This window comes from Lobosporangium transversale (assembly GCF_002105155.1).
Source record: "Lobosporangium transversale strain NRRL 3116 chromosome Unknown BCR41scaffold_29, whole genome shotgun sequence".
Classification (NCBI taxonomy): Eukaryota; Fungi; Mortierellomycota; class Mortierellomycetes; order Mortierellales; family Mortierellaceae; genus Lobosporangium; species Lobosporangium transversale.
The window spans coordinates 209,251-229,956 of record NW_019029007.1 but is presented as its reverse complement, the minus strand read 5'-3'; the positions used below and the strand labels follow the sequence as shown (position 1 = coordinate 229,956).

At 43.4% G+C, this 20,706-nt stretch overlaps 8 protein-coding genes and 1 non-coding gene across 9 annotated transcripts; 2 read left to right on the top strand and 7 right to left on the bottom strand.

Moving 5' to 3' along the window:
* Positions 1-235: 235 nt before the first annotated feature.
* On the bottom strand, positions 236-308 carry BCR41DRAFT_t104. Its single transcript has one exon. It is a non-coding gene; the product is annotated as a tRNA-Asn (tRNA).
* A 6,518-nt stretch (positions 309-6,826) lies between these two features.
* BCR41DRAFT_114695 (hypothetical protein) lies at positions 6,827-8,981 on the bottom strand. Its single transcript, XM_022019410.1, has one exon. The coding sequence runs from the start codon at positions 8,660-8,662 to the stop codon at positions 6,998-7,000; it is 1,665 nt and encodes a 554-aa protein (XP_021879488.1). The 5' UTR covers positions 8,663-8,981; the 3' UTR covers positions 6,827-6,997.
* Positions 8,781-9,943, bottom strand: BCR41DRAFT_114683 (hypothetical protein). The gene is made up of 2 exons (XM_022019409.1): positions 9,781-9,943; positions 8,781-9,710 (listed from the first exon to the last, which is right to left on the bottom strand). The coding sequence occupies exon 2, from the start codon at positions 9,518-9,520 to the stop codon at positions 8,900-8,902; it is 621 nt and encodes a 206-aa protein (XP_021879487.1). The 5' UTR covers positions 9,521-9,710; positions 9,781-9,943; the 3' UTR covers positions 8,781-8,899.
* A 72-nt stretch (positions 9,944-10,015) lies between these two features.
* Positions 10,016-11,106, top strand: BCR41DRAFT_357270 (peptidase M76 family-domain-containing protein; the record flags this gene model as incomplete). The annotated part of the gene is made up of 4 exons (XM_022024858.1): positions 10,016-10,307; positions 10,493-10,659; positions 10,791-10,960; positions 11,064-11,106. The coding sequence occupies exons 1-4, from the start codon at positions 10,061-10,063 to the stop codon at positions 11,104-11,106; spliced, it is 627 nt and encodes a 208-aa protein (XP_021879486.1). The 5' UTR covers positions 10,016-10,060.
* Positions 11,045-12,069, bottom strand: BCR41DRAFT_114622 (hypothetical protein). Its single transcript, XM_022019408.1, has 3 exons — positions 11,925-12,069; positions 11,468-11,831; positions 11,045-11,363 (listed from the first exon to the last, which is right to left on the bottom strand). The coding sequence occupies exons 1-3, from the start codon at positions 12,030-12,032 to the stop codon at positions 11,281-11,283; spliced, it is 555 nt and encodes a 184-aa protein (XP_021879485.1). The 5' UTR covers positions 12,033-12,069; the 3' UTR covers positions 11,045-11,280.
* A 43-nt stretch (positions 12,070-12,112) lies between these two features.
* On the bottom strand, positions 12,113-14,652 carry BCR41DRAFT_357268 (WD40-repeat-containing domain protein). Its single transcript, XM_022024857.1, has 11 exons — positions 14,524-14,652; positions 14,307-14,444; positions 14,075-14,205; positions 13,913-14,054; positions 13,668-13,797; positions 13,443-13,569; positions 13,150-13,300; positions 12,882-13,111; positions 12,495-12,779; positions 12,274-12,375; positions 12,113-12,179 (listed from the first exon to the last, which is right to left on the bottom strand). The coding sequence occupies exons 1-11, from the start codon at positions 14,579-14,581 to the stop codon at positions 12,153-12,155; spliced, it is 1,521 nt and encodes a 506-aa protein (XP_021879484.1). The 5' UTR covers positions 14,582-14,652; the 3' UTR covers positions 12,113-12,152.
* A 226-nt stretch (positions 14,653-14,878) lies between these two features.
* Positions 14,879-15,390, top strand: BCR41DRAFT_357267 (hypothetical protein; the record flags this gene model as incomplete). The annotated part of the gene is made up of 4 exons (XM_022024856.1): positions 14,879-14,932; positions 14,968-15,018; positions 15,051-15,126; positions 15,246-15,390. Coding segments are annotated over 4 exons (216 nt in total), but the record flags the coding sequence as incomplete, so codon positions are not given.
* On the bottom strand, positions 15,377-18,098 carry BCR41DRAFT_357265 (hypothetical protein). The gene is made up of 9 exons (XM_022024855.1): positions 17,863-18,098; positions 17,616-17,698; positions 16,879-17,059; positions 16,703-16,840; positions 16,427-16,592; positions 16,245-16,336; positions 16,098-16,166; positions 15,924-16,004; positions 15,377-15,886 (listed from the first exon to the last, which is right to left on the bottom strand). The coding sequence occupies exons 1-9, from the start codon at positions 17,935-17,937 to the stop codon at positions 15,575-15,577; spliced, it is 1,197 nt and encodes a 398-aa protein (XP_021879482.1). The 5' UTR covers positions 17,938-18,098; the 3' UTR covers positions 15,377-15,574.
* Positions 18,099-18,285: 187 nt separating this feature from the next.
* BCR41DRAFT_357263 (hypothetical protein) lies at positions 18,286-20,593 on the bottom strand. Its single transcript, XM_022024854.1, has 8 exons — positions 20,193-20,593; positions 19,913-20,167; positions 19,679-19,771; positions 19,464-19,591; positions 19,218-19,320; positions 19,008-19,108; positions 18,718-18,853; positions 18,286-18,695 (listed from the first exon to the last, which is right to left on the bottom strand). The coding sequence occupies exons 1-8, from the start codon at positions 20,484-20,486 to the stop codon at positions 18,312-18,314; spliced, it is 1,494 nt and encodes a 497-aa protein (XP_021879481.1). The 5' UTR covers positions 20,487-20,593; the 3' UTR covers positions 18,286-18,311.
* Positions 20,594-20,706: the final 113 nt, after the last annotated feature.

Here is a 20,706-nt window from a genome sequence, read left to right as displayed (position 1 = left end):
CATATTTTGCGATCCTAATGCTTCCTGTCTATTGACATTTTTATTTAGAGGAAGCCCACCAATTAAAGGCGGGTTTTAATTAAAAAACTGGGATAATAACCCCGTGCAAACAGCTTATTATTTGGCAGCCCAGCTGCTGCCGCAAAAAAGGCTGCCAAATAATGGTAAAAATTACTATTTGTACGGGGCCGTGCAAATATCATCACCCCGAATAAAATGCTACCAGCAAAATGTACGCTCCTGGGTGGCTTGAACCACCAACCTCCTGATTAACAGTCAGACGCGCTAACCAATTGCGCCACAAGAGCCTGAAAATTGTCGTAAATGACGCCTATTCATTTACCTAAATATGTATTTCCTTTCAATTTATTATTTCCTATCATCCTATTTTCTACCATTTTTAAATAGTATTTAAGTAGCTTTTTCCTTCACTGCAAGAGCAAACAAGCCAATGGCTGAGTAGTAAAACTCGTCAGGGCACCCCCCTGTCTAGCCCAGGGGCCGGGTTCGAGTCCTGGTTAAGGCACATAAAGTGAAGCAAACATGTGCCAGGTCAGGGATTTGCTTGAGTTTTATACTTTCTCTCCGAGACAGCCTAGTGTTCTCCGCTAAGGCTAAGATCGTGGGTGCACTACCCTAAGTCGCCTGGCTGGCCACATGTCTTAGGTTTATATTCCACCCCCAGCCGAACCAGCGGTACATCTGGCAGCATCCCCCATCACCCATTGACTAGGACAGCGATGATCACAAAGTTTGACGGAGTCCAAAGTAGAAATTTCAGACCAATTCCGCAAGATTTGGTCCACATGCCAGTGGATTTGATCGAATAGAAAAAATTAAAAGTCGTCCTTAGCTAGAGTCGGCACGCCAGCCTCCGCGGCTTTTCACGGGCGCAACAGGCCACATCGGAAGGATGGACTTCGAGTACCGATCACGGTGTACATTGGTAGAGAAAAACATGGATACGAATTGGCTCTTCACAGCCATCCCGTGCGAACTTTGAGAGTTTCGCTTGTTTCATAGTTGAGGGCGATATCATTACTTTAGAGCGAGATTATGAAATAAAATTCCTCACCTCTGTGGGTTCTTGTTAACAGGAAAAAAAAAAAAAAAAAAAAAAAGAAAAAAAAAGCTTTTTCCTTCACTGCAAAGAATCTTCTTCTTATTCGATGCCTTTTGCAGGTGAGTTTATCTTCATTATTCTCATTATGAATTCTCAGAAAATTAGCAGTTATTAAATGACTCTCTTCTTATTATCGATGCCTCGTGGTCCTTGTTATCAAAAAAAAAAAAAAAAAACTTCTTATTATCGATGCCCTTTTGCAGCATCCTCAAAATCATTCAAAGCATTACTTAGGATCACTATCGTATCCCAAAACCACGAGGCTCTTGCCCAATTCTTCATTTTTCATCATTACCTACTAGTTTCCAGAGATCACTAGTAGATGCTCTACGACAAAATCGAACTGGATCTAAACTATTTAATACGGAAGACATCAACATCGAGTGACAGATTAAGGAGTAGAGATGCGGACCGGTGAAGTGGACCAGATGAGGCTTCCGCACTCAGCGGCCCATGACCTGAGGGTCCTTGCTCAAAAAAAAAAAAAAAAAAAAAAAAAAAAGCCTTCCACACTCGGAAGAGACCCAAAGGCATCTCCAGCATGGTTCCACAATGTTCAAAATGCCCTTCATGAGTCCCTTTACACACACAACTTTATCGAAGTATGGTGTAGAGACAAAAAGAACATTCTTCAGAGACTAGACGAAGAGGAAGAGAGAGATTTAAGGGAGCTCCAACAGCTAAATGAGGCTGAAAACAATGAGAGAGCAGATGAACTACTCACAGAAGACAATATGTTGGAGGAGCAGCCCACTGAGGATGATGAGGATGATGAAGTTGGATATATAAGTTACCTCAGTGACGTGGAAGAAGACCCCAGAGAGCCACTTGATCCCCTAAGTGTAGAACAGCGGGAGGAAAGAGAAAGAAGAGCACAGTGTTACATACAAGAGGGTATGCAGGAGTATGAAGGATACACTGAGTCTGATCGCGAACTCCAAAAAGAATACTTGCGAGAAAATTTTGAAAAAAGAGAGCGTTTGAGAGAAAAAGAGCGCGAAGCTAACGAGAGGCATAGGCTGTGGAAAGATCCTCAAGGAAGGAAAATGTTACAATTTCGCGACCGTTTGGAAAGAGGGAAGAGGGAGCAATGGTTGCTAAGAAAAATAGAGTAACAGAGGAAAAAAGAAGAGGTGGAGAGAAGGAGAGTGTGGCGACGTGAACAGTGGGTGCAAGCCAAGCAAGAAGCCGCACACTCGAAGGCTATCGAAAGAGCTCGCCCGTCAAGAACGCCTACGGTTACAGGCTAGGTTTCAAAGGCTCGATGAACAAGGAAGAAGAGAACAGCGACGACGAGCGGCTTTCAACCGAGCAAGACGTAGAGCACAAGAGCGAAACAAGATACGTGGACGCCATGAACTCGATGAACAAGCTCTCGATAGGAGGCTCAGGACGAAAGCGCAAGAAGAGATGGACTCCTCAAGAACAAGGAATAATAAAATCCCAGAGGGTCATCATCGGTGGTTTGGCTCCTCTGAGTGCCTAGGTGTAGAGATCCCACAGGTTGACATGGACAATATACTGCGTCAAAGAGAGAAACTATCAACGATGAGTCAGCTAACACTTTACTCCGATGGGTCCCTTGAAGAGGCAGGAAGAAGGGCGGCGCGGATGGCTTTCGGGGTGGTGGCTCAGATAGGCCCAGAAAGCTTCTCAAATGTAGTTTCAGGTAGAGTCCGATGGGTATGCTTCATCCACCAAGGCAGAGCTAGTAGGACTGTACGCAGCCATTCTAGTCAGTCCCCGTAACGTTCCAACGACTGTCTACATAGACAACATGGCGGTAGTGGTTCAGTTCAAGGACCTTGCTCAAAAGCGAGAAGCAAGCACTGAACGGCAGCGATTGCGATCCAAGTACGCAGTGTGGTGGGCAGCCATTTCGAGAGCGCTCTTTAAGCAGGGCGGGAAGGTAAACTGTGAAATGGGTCAAGGGCCATGCTGGGAATAGAGGCAATATAAGGGCAGACCAAGCCGCCAAAGATGCTCATTTTAGCGAAATGTGGACAATCAAAGGACTGGAACACAACGATCTGCGCTGTCACGCTATGTTCGAGAACGAGATGGTGGAGGATGATCTTAGACACCTGCTAAAACTCCAATCAGCAGTGAGAACACATTACTTGTGGGCGTCTCAGAACAGAGTCAGGAATTATATTGCAGACTGGCGAGAAGTAGAATGGAAAGCAAGCCTGCATATTCTTCACGATGGCAACACGCCTAGAGGCCTCTTCACCAGCCCAGCAGATTGTCACAAGAGAGCGCACAGAATAAAGAAGGTCCATGGTATGCTTCCTACACTCACTTATATGAGGCAATGGCGACCGGACCTGTATGAGACTGACATCTGCAGGATGTGTGAACAGGAGCAGGAGGACATAGAACACCTCTGGCGATGTCCCATGACACTGGACGAGCAATTGAAAGGTTGGAAGCAGGCCATAGAACTCATCACGAAGGATGGCAAAAGAGCATTAGTGAAGGAGAAGAAGCTCTGGGAAGACAAACAAGGGAAAACACAGGAGCCAAACCTGAATAAAGGAGGTCCCTCGTTTACACCTGTAGCCGACAACGTGATTTGGGGCTCTTTGGAAGCGATGTTCAAGGGCGTCAGAGAGATTCGACATGCGAGCACTCTGTTTGGTGAGGAAGAGGTGGATATGGGACGGAGGAACGAGGGTGAGGATGCTCACTGGACTGTCCAAGACTTGTACCACGGTTTTGGTGCCGAAGGAACTGATACAAAAATGGAAGACGATCTTCAGAACCACAACATCGATCTCAAGGTACATTGTTTGCCGCTTTGTCAAGTCAATCGAGGAACTCGGCAGGACTGAAATCTGGAACAGACGCTGCAAAGTCGCCGTCAACTGGGAAAGAGACAATGGTATCACCTCTGTGAGCAAACGCGCCAGGGGACGCAACTGTGTTGGGAGGCACAGACGTAGCAGAGGTGAATTCTTTGGCTCTCACCAGGGACAACGACGAACAGCAGATGTGAAGGCGATCAGGACTGAGGCAGACCGGCGAGTGGCGGCAAGCTACCGGCAGCAGGTGGAATTGGCGATTATGGAGCGCCTGGAAAGCTGTAAATTTTTGATGATTGAGGACAGCGGCTAAAGGATGACCTTCGCGCACAACAGGCCAAGTAGGGAGTAGAGCCGTGCCACAGGTCCTCTGGGACCAAGGAAGTCTACTCAATGCTGACGTGGTTTATGAACAGGATGTAGTACTGTGGCAGTATGACGATGCGGCTTCGGTCGATTATTGGATACCGCTTTATTTGCGACCCCAGTAATGGGGCAACCCATTTATAGAGCTAACATCTAAATAAATCCTACATGACCTCGTGGGTCCTTGTTATCAAAAAAAAAAAAAAAAAAGCCTTCCACACTCAGTGGATGATCGAGTCCGGGACAGCTACCTTGGGAAAACTAAACTGGACGTGGTAGAGCGGCTAGGTGGAATGGAGCTTTTGATGACTATGGATAGCGGATAATTTGTCGTGTTGCGCAACAGGCCACACCGGAAAGGTGGACTTTGAGTACCAACCACGGCGGTCAGGGTTCCATGACCCGAGGTCCTTATCAAAAAAAAAAAAAAAAAAAAAAGTGAGACCTTCCGCGCTCAGCGCCAGCAAATCATATAGGAGCAGTTATTGAACATTTTTGTACAACAACGGAGACGCCAGCCGGCCGCTATCAGCCGAGGGCTCGGCAGGACTGAAATCTGAAACAGGCGCTGCAAAGTCACTGTCAACTGCAGGAGACAATGGCACCACCTCTGTAAGCAAACGCGCCAGGGGACGCAACTGTGTTGGGAGGCACAGACGTAGTAGAGGTGAATCCTTTGGCTCTCACCAAGAACATCGACGAGCAGCAGACGTGAACGGGATCAGGGCTGAGGCAGATCGACGGGTGACGGCAAGCTACCGACAGTAGGTGGAGTTGGCGGTAAATTTTTGATGATTGAGGCCTACGGCTAAGGATGACCCTCGCAAATAAATCCTACATGACCTCGTGGTCCTCGTTATAAAAAAAAAGTACTAATTCTATGACCATTGACCTTGTCTGCATGTCGATCTCTGAGGTCGCGAGCGAGGGGACAAAGATACGCGAGTGACTTGTTGACAATACAACCCCACGTGTCCTCTCTTCAGGCGGGTCCATGATAAAGGTTGGTTCTACCGATGTCACTATAGCTTTCGGTGTCGTTGACAGACCTCAAGCGGCGGCTACCACAGTACAAGGTCGGATTGATGGGTTTGCTTCATCTGCCAAAGCGGAGCACATAGGCCTGCTTACTGCTATCCTCTCTACCCCTCTAGTAAAGATATTTGTGTGGAGCTCGACAACCAGGTAGTTGTGATCCAATATCAACAGCCTGTCAAATCTCGGCACCATATATTGCCTAGGAAACGTCCTCAATGTAACTATGCTGGGCTTTGGGCAGTAGTCTACTAACCCGTCAACGACAGACCAGGGTCAGTTGAGATAAAATGGTCCGTGCTCATAGCAACAGCGCTGGCAATGTGTTTGCTGATATGGTGGCTACTAGAACAGCTAGAATGGCTTCTGCACCTTGGAAAGCCGATCTCAGTGCTCAATCTGATATCCAACACTTTGCATACTTTCATGGCCAATTGATTGAACAGGGCTTCGTCAACTTCTCAAGCAACAAACCATCATCCGATGGCAAACAAGCATGGACAGCCCAACGATGCACAAAGAGAGCGATCTGTAACCTTGACGATATGGAGTAGCGATCAACGCTGGGTCGATAAACACCCTGTGCACTCTTTCCGCAGCAATGCCAAGGATCATATCAAGAAGCCTCAATGCCTTGAAAACCGCAAGACTGGACTCTATAAATGAGTTATTGCGGTCTTGATCGCACTCAATTCTCAAACTACACCAGCATGAGTGGTAAACTGAATTTTGTTTATAGGAGTTCCGTAGCCATACTACTTTCCGTCCGAGCATAACCCTGCTTGATGATGCGGAAAAGTGAGCCTCAAAAGTCAAAATATAGGATGAAGTCCAAAGGAGGAGATCTTCTTATTTATCCAAATCAACTAAAAGCTAGTATACATGTAGTTAAAGGGTTCCAAGGTACCAAATGTGAGCAAATGCCATAAATTTTATTATAGTATGCTTGCCGGTCTTGGGAGGCTATGTTTCTCCATGGCAGTACGCAACGCCTTTATCCAGAGCTGCGTCAAATTTTCATCCCAATTAGCAGATTGCTTCACCCCACTCATCTTGGAGGATAGTTCAGTTGAAGGCAATGATTCAATTAATCCATATGTCTGAGCAGCCTCATACAACACTTGTACCATGTCATATGATGATTCTATTCCGTATGCACGGCCATCTTCATGAACAGCCCAAATGCAGCTGATAACTCTCCTGACTTGGCGTAAAAGCGTATAGCATCCGCAGCTAAATGCTGAGTCAAATGGAACCCGGAAAGGATCAAATCTGTCGACATATCCCGTCCATAAGCAATCTGATCTTCCACATGCAGCTGTGTCATTAGTTGTTGGTATAAGTCGGTCAAAGTAGGTACATTTGATGGAGAGCTTGGAATGATCGCCGTGGGAGAAGCGAGCGTTACAGCGGCCTTGCGAATTAAGGATGTTACGGCATGGTCTGGCGATCCCTGACCATCGCCCTTCGGAAAGTCCTATTTCTAACATTTTCAGACTGTCGTAATAGTCGATAAAATTCATAGCCAACAGCTCCCTTCCTCGTTTACAGCTTTTGCCCAACAATTCTCGGTACATGCTCGATGCCACGCGACTAGGATATCCAGCATCTAATGCTTCCTTTAGTAGTTTTAGTGTTGATTCGACACCATATCGATCTGCAAATGAATTCATAAGAAGTTGAAAAGTCTCTGGATGACGAGATGCGTGAAGGGATCCATCAGACCTATCCTCTGTATCACCCAAGACGAGTGGCAAAGTTCTTGGTACAACTCACGAGCAAACAGTCGATCTCGGGCCCTTAATGCGCCACCAAGGAGGATGTTCCAAGTTTGAGCATTTGGACGTATTTTCTGTGATGACATGATCTCTAAGATGCCAACAACTGTTGCTGGTATTGAGTGTCGAACAGCCCCTTCGAGTAGAGCATTGATGTGCTTGATCTCGTTTGCTATTCCAGAACGATCCATCTCCTCAAATACTTTGATAGCCTCTGACAGGTTCTCTGAACGAACATAGGTCAGCATCAGTTGTAGGTACATTTCGCCATCTCGCTTCACGCCCAGTCCTTCGAGTATTGATAGTATTCTTCGTGTCATGGGGGGCTGTCCGTATGCTGCCGTCAACTTCAAGACATTGCGGTACATGTGGACATCAGGCTTGACGCCATGGTTCTCAGCCAAATTACGAAACAGCTCTACTGACTCGTCCAACATGTCACTCTTAACCAAGCCACGTAACAAACGGTTCAAGGCACTGATAGATGGTACATGATTGTCTCGCAAAGATTTGTCCAATACCTCAAGGGCGGCTCCGAATCGATGATTCATCGTTAGATCAATTATGACCTTTTCCGACACGTCTGCTGCCAATGGGAGTTCCTGATCGGTCAGCTCCTGGATCATATCCTGAACGCGATCAAAATCATGGTCATTACTCGCTTGCCTCAGAATCTCCTGAAGCCCAAGTTCTGTCATTATTCTCCTTGATTCAATCGGGCTTTTCGCGCTATTCTGATCGTTTAGGCTCTGTAAAACGCGTTCAATCTCGATATTATGTGTTTTTGGTGAGCCAAGTTGGGTCCATTTATTCATTTCAACTAAACGCCTCATAAACCCCATAGCTTTCTGTGAATTTTTGTTAGCTGCAATGGATCGAATTAAATACTGAAATTGGATCTCATCAAGAGCATGTCCTTTCTCAAATAGATCGAGCGCCAATTCCATGGCCAGTGGGAACCCATGCTCATCCCGCCCCAGGCATATGACTTCAATTAATATAGGATTGATGACAGCCTTCCATCCCTCGATTGAACTAGGAGTCCGAGCAGCAATCGACTTCCCTTGCGATGTGGCAAGGCTTTGTATGGCTTGTTTTCGTCGTCTCAGGAACTCTATCCTTCCATCAGCCGCCTCCATATCCGTGGTGTTTCCTCCAGTACTCCCGCTTGTCACAACAAGCGGTGTTACATCTAGAAGATCGATACCACTTTGCTGCTGTTGAATGGAGATATATCGATCTATAACCGAGCCAAGTAACTTTACTGTCTTCGTAATCTCATCAGTATGGATATAGCTTTGAATGGCATATGCAATCGTAGCGATCGAAGGTAGAGGCAAGCTCTTTTTTTCAGACTCCATCTGCTTCCAAGCCTTTATCCCTGCATGCCAGTCCCTTTCCTGAAATGCTGTGGCAAGCCAGAGACGATAGAGATCTGCATTGCGAAGGACTTTATGGGCTTTCATGTACTCAATCGTATTTTCCACAAGCTCTGATGGTGATTGAATAATAGGCAAATCCAGCCCATTTGTTTGTTTTGTATCCTCTGATCGCATATTTGACTCTGAGTGATCCAGGATGGACTGCTTCCCATTAACAAGTGTGTGTAATCGAGCCTCGGTGAGTAAGATGTATGATTGAGCACTGCATTTACGTGCTAACTTTGGATTACCAAGGATGGTAGATGAACTAAGCTTAGCATATGATAGTCCTTATGGTGTGAGAGCCAGAAAATATAGGCGTCCCAATCAGCCGGTGTAAGTAAGTTAATGTGTCTCGATGTGAAAAGGATATTATAGAGTTGCTGAAGCGCTGGCAGTGGTGGGACTATGGATGATGGTATACGGTGCTTTTCCATTAATGCTCTGTGATATGTCGTTACGTCCCAAGTGGGACGAGTGAGTATAAAATCGATCTGGATATATTAATAATCTCAAGTTATCGAGAGCCACGACCGCCTTCTTGATATGTATTGCAGCTGAGGAATGGCGAGGTTGTCTTATTGACGTATTCTTTTTTTTTGAAGACTTCACAGAATTTACGACAATGTTGGGGGTATTATGAGTGTTTGATGGCGTACTGTTTGAAAAGAAGTCAGCTAGTCTGGAGCCACGAGTCCTTCGTGAGCGCTGCGGACTGCTATTGTCAGTGGAAGGCCGAGTCGCGGCACTAGCTTGAAGGTTTTGCGCATTAGATGCGCTTGAGGTGTGAGACTGGCGATATTGTCGGTATCCAAAGCGATTTGTAGTCGAGTTCAATATCTTACACTTTGGCGCAAGTACGTTCAAAGATTCAAAGAAATAACTTGTAGTGCAAATGCACTGGCTTAAAGACCGGGCACGTAGTGGGGTTACGCGTTTGTTGGGAACAGCATTGATTTTTTGCAAACGGTGTCGCCTCGAAAGATTGATCATATGAAAGCTTTGAAGTTGATATTTCTGAAGACAATCTATGTGTCTTCATGCGCAAATGTTGTCGCGGAGTACTGAATGGCAAGTTAGCTGGCGATGTTCCATGTATTGAATGAGACTTGGGAAGGGAGCTGATAACTACAGTTGGCCATTGAATAGCTCTAGATTTCGACATGTTGTATCTAGGTTTATGCTAAAAGAGTTGTTCATAAGTGAGTGGATATCCTATGCTCTTTTGGAATAGTGAAAAAACAATTTCGCACCTGGTCTCGACAATACCTTCAGACGCAGCAGTTAGAGGCCATTTGTCATAAAACTTGTAGTGAATGGCGTAGAGACGTGCTGGGTAATGGAGGTGGTTGAAGGCAGGCACTTTTCGCCCTGCAAGTGTTGAGTAAACACCAAGCCCCGCCGGATCTATTCCTGTTCCCAAAATGGTAATGTTATATAAAAACAGGACATTGAAGTAGGACATTGAAATAATTTTCATTAGTTGCAGCATTACAACAAACCAACCAGCCATCCCCATTCCAACTATTCAAAATGGCACAAGCGCCCACGGAAGTGCCTGTAGAACAGACGCCGAAATCATTTGAGTCCTCAACCTGGGCAACTGCGAGCGGAAGTGCCTCAGAGAAGGAAAGGAAGGAAAACAAGTCATTTGAACGCTGGAGAAAGACTCTCTCACTTATTACTGGTATTGGTCTAACCCCTGAAGAATTCCAAGCTGAGGTTGATAAAGCAGATCGAAAGCAATGTGAGCTTCACAAAGAGCGTCTTATTAAGAGCAGTAGGTTACAGTTTCCCCCTCAGTTTGTAAACTTGATAAAAGCGTCACAGAAAAGGTGCATGAACTCAAAAGTGTCCTTGATATTAATTATCTTAGGTCCGGGCGTACGGTTCATGATGAGCAATTTGGCAAAGGCTGGCTGCCCACTGACCAGAGAGATGCTCGAATGTGTTCCTTGCGACAAGATAAATCTGGTGGATTCTCCAAAGATCATGGTATCATGCTTTGTCAAAATGGATTTTTCAGTAAAAAACACCAGGAGCACACAATGATTCATGAGATGATACATATGTATGACCATTGTGTCTTTAATGTCGAGTGGGACAACCTTCGTCATCATGCGTGCAGTGAGGTACCTTTTTTTTTTTTTTACACCTGTGTAGACGGTATTTTCTTAGTGTACGACACAATTTTTGTTCGTCTTTTTTCTACTACTAATTTTATTTTAATGTTATCATCATCATTGTTCATATGTCGAGCTAGATTCGTGCAGCTGCACTAAGTGGAGATTGTAACTGGTTGCGTGAGGTGAGACGTGGAAATTATACGTTTACAAAGCAACATCAAGAGTGTGTAAAGCGACGCGCTATTCTTTCGGTCGAGGCCAATCCTGAATGTCCATCTCGCACTGCAGCAGAAAGAGCTGTTAACGGGTTTTTGAGTCTTGTTACAATGATACACGGCCTTTTGATGAATTTTACTGAAAAAAAATCCTCCTTTTTCAATCAGAAAAAACTAAAATAAAAAAAAACATAGAGTACTAGTCTATAACAAACTCTTCTCGTTTGCATGGTTATGAACCCAATGTGTAATCGTTTCAGCCACAGACACAAGTTGTCGCACCTGCTCCATTGGGACACCCCATTTCTTGCGCCATAGATGTGGCTCTTCAATTGAGGAGGGACATTAAGCGGTACTAGTACCGCTACCAGACATAGCTCCGTCTCAGGGATAGATATTATTGAGGTGTCACTCAACACTCTTCCATATGTGTCAACGAGAATGCTTTGCACCAAATCTTGACTGCTGTTTCCAATTTTCTAAGGATCGGCTCGGCTTTTTTTTTTTTTTTTTTTTTTTTTTTGTTAAAAGGAAATTATAGGTTAATAAAGCATATGATCTTTAGTCACCAATAATAATGGGATGGTTTTCGGACTTACTGTGATGCTGATAAATAGCCTGAAAGAGATCCCGGCCACGCCTATAGTATTCTTCAGGAGTCGTAGCATTTTTCGGTCCACGCACAGGCCCATGGTTGTTCACAGCTGTTACTAGATCCGGATCAAGCGCGAAATTCACAGCGCCAAGAGCATTGATGCCATAGGGACCGCCGCACAAGGCCGATCCTTTATAAAGCGCTTCCCGAAGCCTACGAATGAAATGTACTTGATTTGGCAAGATATCTGAAGAGGAAACGACAGGAGTCAGTGAAATCGATAGTGACCCTTCGGCAATATCTGTTAAAGCCTGTTGGACCAGCGGGATGAGTAGCTTGGGGAAATTGGCTCCTGCCAGCGTGCATGCCTATTCAGAAAGTGAGGATTTATGAGAGTTGAGCATATTACGTTTTTTAAAAAAAAGATAAAAAAATAAAAAAAAAAATAAATAAAAGCCTACGATTAGAATCGGTCGCAGTTCTGCAGGCGATAGCGAAAGTGCATTTCTCCATGAAGTAATGAGCGCTGTCGCCTCAGTGAGCAGGGATGTATTGTCAGCAGATGACATGAGTTTTTACAGATCAAGAGTTAATGAGAAGTGTACTTTTTTAGGTTCATTACGTTTTCAAAAATATTCTTTATATGAATGTGGGTATCGATGTTTACAGAGCTATTATAAATGCAACCATTAAAGCTTGACATGGGCGACTACAAGCTATTGAAAATTAAATATAACGTTCATGCTAGGAATTAGTAAGGCCATCAGAGTCATAGTCTACCACAAGCACTATAAGCATGTTCTTCCTTACAGTGCCGTTGGCCACACATGCCGCAAGTTTGTCTCCTGTGCTATTCCAGTCCACTTCAAAAATCCCGCCTTCTCCTTGATATGTCTTGACAAGTGCTCCATCCTACTCAAAAAAAAAAAAAAAAAAAAAAAAAAGAATAGCAAAGTATTTTTTTGGGTTAATAACATGCCTTAAAGTAAAATATCGAAGGAGTGGCATGAAATCTTAAATGATTAACAGACCTGCACTCTCCATATATTGATTGTCGTGTCTGGAGACCCAGTGGCAAGATGTGTACCAGTTGGATTGAAAGCAACAGAGTATACTGCTTCGGTATGTCTTGAGAGGACACGAAGGTTATCGCCATTTCTAGCATCCCATAGTCTCACTGTCATGTCGAACGAGGCTGTCGCCAGAATCCTTGGCTCCTTTGATGATGCTTCATGAGGTGCCCACGTCATATCATAGACAGCTTCAGTATGATTCGTAAGATCAAATAGACATTCGTCCCGCGACATAGTCCAAATCTACATGAAAATGATCGAGTTAGAGGGTGATGGAGGAAAAAAAAGAAAAAGGAAAAAAAGTATATCGACATCAGACTTTTTGAATACAAAAACCAACACTACCTTTGCTGTTTTATCATCTGAACACGACGCAAGAAGTTCTCCTAAAGGGTCCCAGCGAACAGCGTTTACTTCGTCCTTATGTCCATCAAACACCTTGACGGGCTCAGAGCTATCTACTTTGCATACATACACTTTCCCATCAGACGATGATGTCGCGAATGTGGTGTTGTCAAGCCAATCTACATCTAGTACTGCGCCAGTATGAAACTCATGTTGCTGTCTAGCGTCCCCTGTTGTAGCGTCCCCACAATCGTAGTGTGATCTAAACTTCCTGTGAGGATATAGTTGCCTTTTTTATTCCATTTTAGAGCAAAGATCGGTCCACGATGTTGGCTCATCAAATATCTCAGTTGTCCGCGCTGCGTCCAGATTCGAGCCTGTCCATCATAAAATCCTGTAGCAAGAAGTGTTCCTGAAGCCTATCCAGAAAAATAAATAAATAAATAAATAGGTATATTAGAATAAAATAATAATCTCATGCGTCTGTAAACTCTTCTTAATGATTCTAGATGAAAATGATAGGTTTTCGAGCCTTGCGACTTGCGTGCACATTAGTCTTACATTCCAATCCATTGTCGTGACATCTCTATTGCTGTCTGTTAATGCTGGCAGATGCTTTAGCACAATTGGTTCCAGCAGGGCGTCATCGGTGCTACTGGGTATTTGCCATATACGAGCCGTTGCATCCCTGACCTAGTAATTGTATTAAAGAATGATTGGAATATTAGATAAAGATATGATCAAGATGACTGCGCAATTTTCGCATTCTGTAAATCAGACACATACCCGGATGCCAGCAATAAGGGTGAGGTAGGACTCCATGAGCATACAAATACATCCGCAGTGTGGCCTTTCAAAGTAATAGCATCGCTTGCTGGTATGATCTTCACCTCCGCCGCATCCATTATTTCCACAGCTAGTTTATCCCATAAATCACACATGCACGCGTAAAAAAAAAGAAGAGTAAGGTGTCCATTCTAATATACATTTAGCATGAGAGAATACTCGACATTGGACATACGCGTGCCAACAGGAAACATCCTCAACTTGGTCAGTATCTACAATGGGGTCGTCATCCTTATCATCTTCATCAAGTTCTGTTCTCAGGCGCTTGTCTCGACCTTGTTGCTGCTCTCGAGGCCGTTTACTCTCTTTTCGATCTCGTTTATTACCCTTCCCAACTAAATCATCACGCCTTGATTTTTGCCTTGCTTATCACAGCGATGAGGTCCAATAAGTGCCACTGGTCCCGTACATTCCCGTTCAGTTCCATCCTGGTTTTGATAAGTCGTAAATGATAGTGATGGAAAATTCATGGCAAGGTCTTGTTAAAATAATGTGTATCGAGAAGTAAAATAAAAATTACACTACAAATTAGATCCAGGGCACGACATTGAGAGATTCAGGTCTACTTACCTCATTAACATTGAAGCTCTAAATCCATATACAGTAAGCCTTTTTGAATCACACTCACGAGAGCACCTGGTTGAACATTTGCATTCCGATATTCAGACTTGTGGATATGTGACTCATTCTGAAAGGAAAATCCTGTATGAACAAATCCTGAAATAGACGAGTGGTATGTGTTATTTTATAAAATCACGTTGGTGATACTAGTGATGCCCTCAAAGCGGAGCCTTACCTGACTCTTGAAGGTACCGAAAAATTAGATAGTTGATTTCCTCACTGGTGACGCTCATCCTGTATTTTTTTTTGCAATAATACAAATACGATGACTTTAGTTGTTGAAGACTGCGTGATGCGAGACGGGTTAGATGAATAAGTACCTTTAGTAAAAGGGATTTTGCAAGCCTAAAAGATTTTTTATGTTAGTTTGCGATCAGGAAGGCTATGCTTTTCCAGGAGATAACTTGCTTCCGTTGTAGTAGCCAATTACCACGTGACTAATGGCTTTTGAACAGAAATTATACACAAAACGATCGGATCCATTCTAAACTCTTCATATTTAAACCATTCATCATGTCCTGACGACCCAGGCGACAAACAAACTCGCATTGCTGAACAAGATTTCATGTGCAATTTTCGGGAATGTGTATAACCCGCAGAACATCCAACGGGTAATAAGATCCTTCGTCAGCGACTCATCGGACCTACTATCAATTCATACTATCCAAACGTGAAGCAGATCAAGTTGCGCGAGATCACGAGGATGGTCCAGAGATGAATCTTATTGACCAAACAGAGAAGACACGCCTCGAAGATCTTGCAGAGCGCAAGAAGCGTGGTAAAGGACCTCCAAAGAAGGTAACTGTTTAACTTTGAATATATTTTTTTGTTTTTTTGTTTTTATTTTTTTAATTTCAATATGGATTGTATGCTAAAACAAATGTTACTGTTCACCAGGTCAAGGTCGTCGCTCCACTCTCAAGAAAAAATAATTTGAGCGATAGTTGCATAAACAAACACATTATATCAACATTGTTAAATCAGCACTTCCGAGAACTATGCCCATGTAAATTATTAAAAATCATCTCTTCCAATTCTGTTCCATATTTAATAACTGTATTTAATTTCCATAATGCTTTAGAATGAATCATTGAGAATTATGGCATTGTGGGCTGTTTTTTTCTTTTCTTTTCCTTTTTCTTGCTGCTGCACCGATATTTCCTACCCTTCTCTAGTCAATTTCCTGATGATTGGCTATTTCAGTTAAGACCATTTTTGGGCGCGCTTTATACCACATTGTTTCCTGTTGATGCTTGGTCATCTTGAGCTGCAACAGGTTCGATTGAGCTGGCAGGCGGATCAACTGTGCTTGTTCCTACAATGGCTGCCATGGCTGCCATTACAGCTTCTGGCGCAGGTGCTGAAGGATCTGAGATATTATTGTTTGAATTGGCCAGCGGCGCGGTCGCCATTTCATGCTCCGCCTCGGCAGCATTGGAGTTTTTATCGGCCACGACAGGTGCTGTCTCTGTAACAGGTGTAGACGATTCTGTTCCCTTGTCTACGCTCGTGTTCAAAATCTCGCCATGTTCCTGTGCCTTTTCCATCATGTTTATATTGTTTGATGAGCTTTACTGATCTTTCAACGATTTTGTGAGGGTCCTGGCTGAACTGAAGTGCCGAGATCTTTTTCATTAATCGACCAATTTTGGTATCCTAACGAAAAATGAAAAAGCAACATTACAATATGTTCATATCTTTCTGCTTGTGAATTTTGAAACTATATATATACAAGGATACTTGATATACCTTAAGCATTTGTAAATCAATGTCAAATGCTTCTACTTCGGCGAGGATTGGGTCCGCACGCTCCAGATTCTAGTAGCGTAAGGATAGGAGGATATTAGATTAGGGTACCCAATAAGAAAGAGAAAAAGCAAATGTTTTTTTTTATACCTGAATCAAAACATCGTCTGAAAGGCCTTCCACCAGAAGCAATTTCTGCAGCTTATGTCGGAGTTTCAGAAGACGCTCGCTGGGCTGGCCACCTATTTTATTTCCAAAAGATGTTATTAGCTTGATATAATGCGAACACTTTCTCTCATCGCTCAAAATATTGACGCAGAACTATGGCATACTCTTAATCCTCTTCTTTGCTCTCAAGTCTCCCGCGTCCCCTGCGTCATCTTCCGATTGTTTCGTACGTCCATTGCTTGTATCTCCAATGCTAATATCATCATCCACGCTCTTGAAGTCTGACTCGAGGCGGGAGCGAGGCGCACTTGCCGTTCGCTTAATGGAAGGCTAGAGGCACGGAGGTCAATGTGTCAATAATAAACAATGATCCCGGAAATAGTTCTAATTATGCCATGACCCAGCTATTTTTAGTATATCCCAAACTGCATTACACACACCTTGGCTAACTCATTATTATCATCTTCAACCGATGCCGTCTTCTTGGAGACCTTTCTTTTTGCAGTTTGGTCCTCTGAAGTGCTTGGTCGTCTTTTCTTCTCCACATTAGTCTGGCCTTTTTGTGTCGTTCTTTTGGTCTTTCGGAGGCATTCGTCTTGGATGGTGTTGCTGCTACTTGATCGTCGTCATCGTCGTCATCTTCCTCGGCATCGCCTGTAATTCGATGTGCGATAATACTTGGATCTAAAGCCTCACCCAGTGCAGTCCTTAAAGCACTCCCTCTCTTGAGAGTTGACTTTGTTTTCTCAGCTGAGGCAGGATCAAATGGTTTGAGTTCTGTGGTCCCGAACCAGCCACTAAGATAAAGGCAGAAAGAAGAATTGCAAGGCAATGTCAGAAACAGGAGTAATAGTGAAACCATAAGAACGCCCTATTGCCGGCTTTCTAAACGAAGAGAAGGGAACTTTATCTTCTGCTCAGTGTCCAAGGATAAAAAGAAGGATAGCTGTGCAAAAAAAAGACAGATGTCAAAATAGTCAAGACTTAATCTCTGCTGCCAGTTCCTCACATCTATCTTCCATTGCAATCCGTACTTCCAGTGCTATCTCCTGATACTGCTCAGCAGCTTAAATGGCTATTAGGCAGTATACAGCCACCATCTTCCTCTTTCTCTCTCTCTCTTTCTCAAAAAATAAGCATAGCGATGCTGTTCATCCACGCAACTCTTTGATTGCCGACCATGCTACAAGAAACACTACTGGTTTGTAATAATATAGTGTGGTCGAAAGCATTCCAACACTTTTCCAATCTAGCGTTGTTCTTGACTCTGGTCTTTGCTGCTAGACGTATCGAGAGGTGTTTTTAAGAGCTCGCAACAGTCCGACGCGAAAACTACTTACTAGTCGTATGAACCAAAGAAAAAAAACTGGCCAAATGGGTCTCTGTTTTGGTTTCTTGCTACTAACATTGACTGGTAGGTCCTGTTCATTCTCAATCTACAAGTACATCCCATGGCAGCAATTAAAGAAAAAAAAAAAAAAAAAGCCAATAACAGGATATTGTCAACATTGGTTTCTGTTCAGGTGTACTTTTCCTATGAAGAAATAGTGTGCATTCATTGCTCTTTTTTTTTTCTTTTTCTTTTTCTTTTTTTCCTTACACGCGCTGGCCACCAAGGATATCCCTTGAGTTTGGCAAAGACGGTGGTTCCAACGGGGTAAAGGTTTTCTGTCATGTTGCCACTAAGATGAAGACCAGTTCAGCAATGTGTGTCCAATGTTTTTTAACAGGGTTTACGCGGTCGATCAAGATGAATGCTGCTCTGGTTCCGTGCGTGGTCCTGATGCTTGCTGTGCAAAAAGGTGGAGTGCAAGCAAAAATAGAGCTAAAGAGAATAAGGTCCTCTGTTTTTTTTTTTTTTTTTTTTTTTTTTTTTTTTTTTCCCGCTGGGGGCAGTGACCAGTGACGTGCTTCATTGCTTTTGACTCAAATCCCTTCCTCTATCTCTCCTATCAGCAAAAATGACATTCTCCTGGAACAAGGTTGCATCAATGGTGTACAAACATTTTTATACATTTTTTATGTAGGATCACAACAATGAAAATAATTCTACGGCGCTGAGTTGCCAGAGATACCAGTCATGGTCATGTCACCAGACGCATTTTCGTCTATCAATGGCGATCTGGGTAAGGTTACATTTGTCAGGCTGATAGATGTCGCGCCTGTTCCTGCGCCAGAGGAAGAAGACCCTCCATTGGTATTCAATGAAGAAGGCCCTGCCCCTGCTGATGAAGAGGACCCAGCATGGCCACTACTGCTTCCAGAGATATTGTTCTCTGGTACTGCTCCCGCTGCTCCCGCTGCAGTAGCGTTTTCCACAAGTTGGACTTGGCCATCCATGACACGCTTAAATGTTTCCAAGACTTTTGTATTGTATCCTTTGCATTTATCGCATTTGTGATACAGGAAATGGTATGGTGCCTCGGACTTAACCTCACAGTCGTTTACAGAGAACAACAGAAAAGATATTTGCATACTCTGGAGGCATTGTCTGCTCTGCAAGTAGCGAGTCAATCTTTGAGTAGTATGCTGACATGTCGCCTAATGATTTCCAGCATGTAGGGCACTGGTACGAGATTTTGATGTAGTTCCTCATGACACTTCGAATGGATACAATGACCACATGCTAATAAAGCAAAATACGAGGATATAGAATATGTTTCATGATCTCAATCCATGCATGAGTATCCAGCATTCAACTTGTCGTTAAAGTGATACGTACCATAAAAATAACTGTTGTCGTACTCGTGAACATGTAATTCGCCGCAGATTGGGCAATCACATTCTAAATTCCTCTCAATACACTTGTGATTGTTCTGGAGCTGAATATTCATACACACATTACACTTTTGGCAGTGAAAGTAATCTCGTCCAAGTCCTTGTCCTATCCTGCAGATGCCACATCTTCACAGTGATAGATATTTTTCTTGATGTCATCATCCCAAAGCTACAAACATCGCAATAATAATTTGCTAGTTTAGTCTTGCAAGAACTACAGTTTTGCGCGGCTGCCTGAATTGTCTGGCAATGCATGCAAAGCATCATTTTCGTCTCGCTCCTAAAACCAATAATACATTCGATGAGTAAAGCAATAAGACACTGATGCAAGATGAATACAAAAGACCAAAAGGTGAAAGGAAAAAAAAAAAAAAAAAAAAAAAAAAAAAAAAAGTAGCAGAGACTAATTTAGCGCCATCTTACCTGACGATTGCGTGGTCACTGGCGTCATCGTGGCAAAACCTACAGTTGAACCATTTGCCACAACAGTTGGCCTTGAGTTTGCACCCTCGCATATAGTGTTTGCATCCCAACTGATTTAATTCTTCATTCTAGAGTAAAATTTAGTGTGACAGAAAGTTAGACTCGAAGTCTTCGAAACTTGATCACAAAGTCCACTGAATGGCAAGAGCACATACATAATATGTCTTTTTCAAATCGTCTGCCCCAGCCTCGCCGCTTTGATTGTCTGATGAGCGTTGCGAGTCATGCCACTTGGACGACATAAGTTTCTAAACAAAACACAAGGAAGCAAAGAGATATCAGACGATGGTGAAAGTAAGCATAATGAAACTGACAAAACAAAACAAAAACAAAAGAAAACAATATTGAACAACAGCGGCAAGATGTACATCTTGATATGCATAATATACCTGTATCATTCCAGCCTTGTCTGCAAATTTGATATTGGGATCTCTTTGGATATCCATGATCTTGCGCCTCAGCTCGTTCTGAGCTTTCTCATCCACAACTGGGACGGATACTGTCCTTCCTGATGTAGCAGCAACAGCAGCTGTAGGTCCTAATCTTAATTCGTTGCTCGATATATTCGTAGAATCCGAGCTACTTCCTGTTCGCAATACAGTAGCCGATTGTGAGTTTTCAGTGTCATTTCTAGATGGGTGATCCTCATTGTTTGCACGGCCATTTAACATCCGCATCTACATCTTCCTCGTCTTCTTCCTCTTCTTCGTCTTCGTCTTCGTCTTCGTCTTCATCCTCATCCTCATCCACATCCATGTCATTTCCTAATTGATCAACTACCGTTTCATAGCGGTTTCCTGGATTTTCGCTAACAAGAGATTGTATATTATGGTTTTGTGAGCCCATAGTTGTGGACTGGAGGTTTGTCTGATGATTGTGATCAGAGGAGCTGGTGGTACTATCCATTGCTTCAAAGTGGAGTGTATCAAGAGCGTCACTGTATATACTTGGAGTTCTGGACATGACTAGACGCAATTTGTTTTGTAAATGAATGTGTATAAAGTGCAGTGAGTGAAGTGATTGTTAAGAAGGTGATGATGCAAAACTGACGACGTGAGTGGAGAGTTTATTGCAAACATGTCTGATAAGGGAAAAAAAAAAAAAAAAAAAAAAAAAAAGTCACGAATGAACTGCAACCAAACGATTTTGCTTTATTCTCCAATTGTGAGGCCCACTATGTCTC

What these genes read in the sequence shown, in the direction of transcription:
- BCR41DRAFT_357263 (XM_022024854.1), bottom strand. Translation starts at nt 20,486, where the DNA reads ATGTCCAGAACTCCAAGTATATACAGTGACGCTCTTGATACACTCCAC. An exon ending in ACAAGGCTGGAATGATACAG is followed by an intron (nt 19,772 to 19,912) that starts GTATATTATGCA and finishes TGTTTTGTTTAG; the next exon opens with AAACTTATGTCGTCCAAGTG. An exon ending in GGCGAATTACATGTTCACGA is followed by an intron (nt 18,854 to 19,007) that starts GTACGACAACAG and finishes AAGTGTCATGAG; the next exon opens with GAACTACATCAAAATCTCGT.
- BCR41DRAFT_114622 (XM_022019408.1), bottom strand. Translation starts at nt 12,032, where the DNA reads ATGTCATCTGCTGACAATACATCCCTGCTCACTGAGGCGACAGCGCTC. An exon ending in AACTGCGACCGATTCTAATC is followed by an intron (nt 11,832 to 11,924) that starts GTAGGCTTTTAT and finishes CTTTCTGAATAG; the next exon opens with GCATGCACGCTGGCAGGAGC. An exon ending in GGCTATTTATCAGCATCACA is followed by an intron (nt 11,364 to 11,467) that starts GTAAGTCCGAAA and finishes AAAAAAAAAAAG; the next exon opens with CCGAGCCGATCCTTAGAAAA.
- BCR41DRAFT_114683 (XM_022019409.1), bottom strand. Translation starts at nt 9,520, where the DNA reads ATGATCAATCTTTCGAGGCGACACCGTTTGCAAAAAATCAATGCTGTT.
- BCR41DRAFT_357268 (XM_022024857.1), bottom strand. Translation starts at nt 14,581, where the DNA reads ATGAGCGTCACCAGTGAGGAAATCAACTATCTAATTTTTCGGTACCTT. An exon ending in TCACGACAATGGATTGGAAT is followed by an intron (nt 13,301 to 13,442) that starts GTAAGACTAATG and finishes TTTTCTGGATAG; the next exon opens with GCTTCAGGAACACTTCTTGC. An exon ending in TCAATATATGGAGAGTGCAG is followed by an intron (nt 12,376 to 12,494) that starts GTCTGTTAATCA and finishes TTTTTTGAGTAG; the next exon opens with GATGGAGCACTTGTCAAGAC.
- BCR41DRAFT_114695 (XM_022019410.1), bottom strand. Translation starts at nt 8,662, where the DNA reads ATGCGATCAGAGGATACAAAACAAACAAATGGGCTGGATTTGCCTATT.
- BCR41DRAFT_357265 (XM_022024855.1), bottom strand. Translation starts at nt 17,937, where the DNA reads ATGACAGAAAACCTTTACCCCGTTGGAACCACCGTCTTTGCCAAACTC. An exon ending in ACGACGATGACGACGATCAA is followed by an intron (nt 16,841 to 16,878) that starts GTAGCAGCAACA and finishes TGCCTCCGAAAG; the next exon opens with ACCAAAAGAACGACACAAAA. An exon ending in TTGATTTACAAATGCTTAAG is followed by an intron (nt 16,005 to 16,097) that starts GTATATCAAGTA and finishes ATTTTTCGTTAG; the next exon opens with GATACCAAAATTGGTCGATT.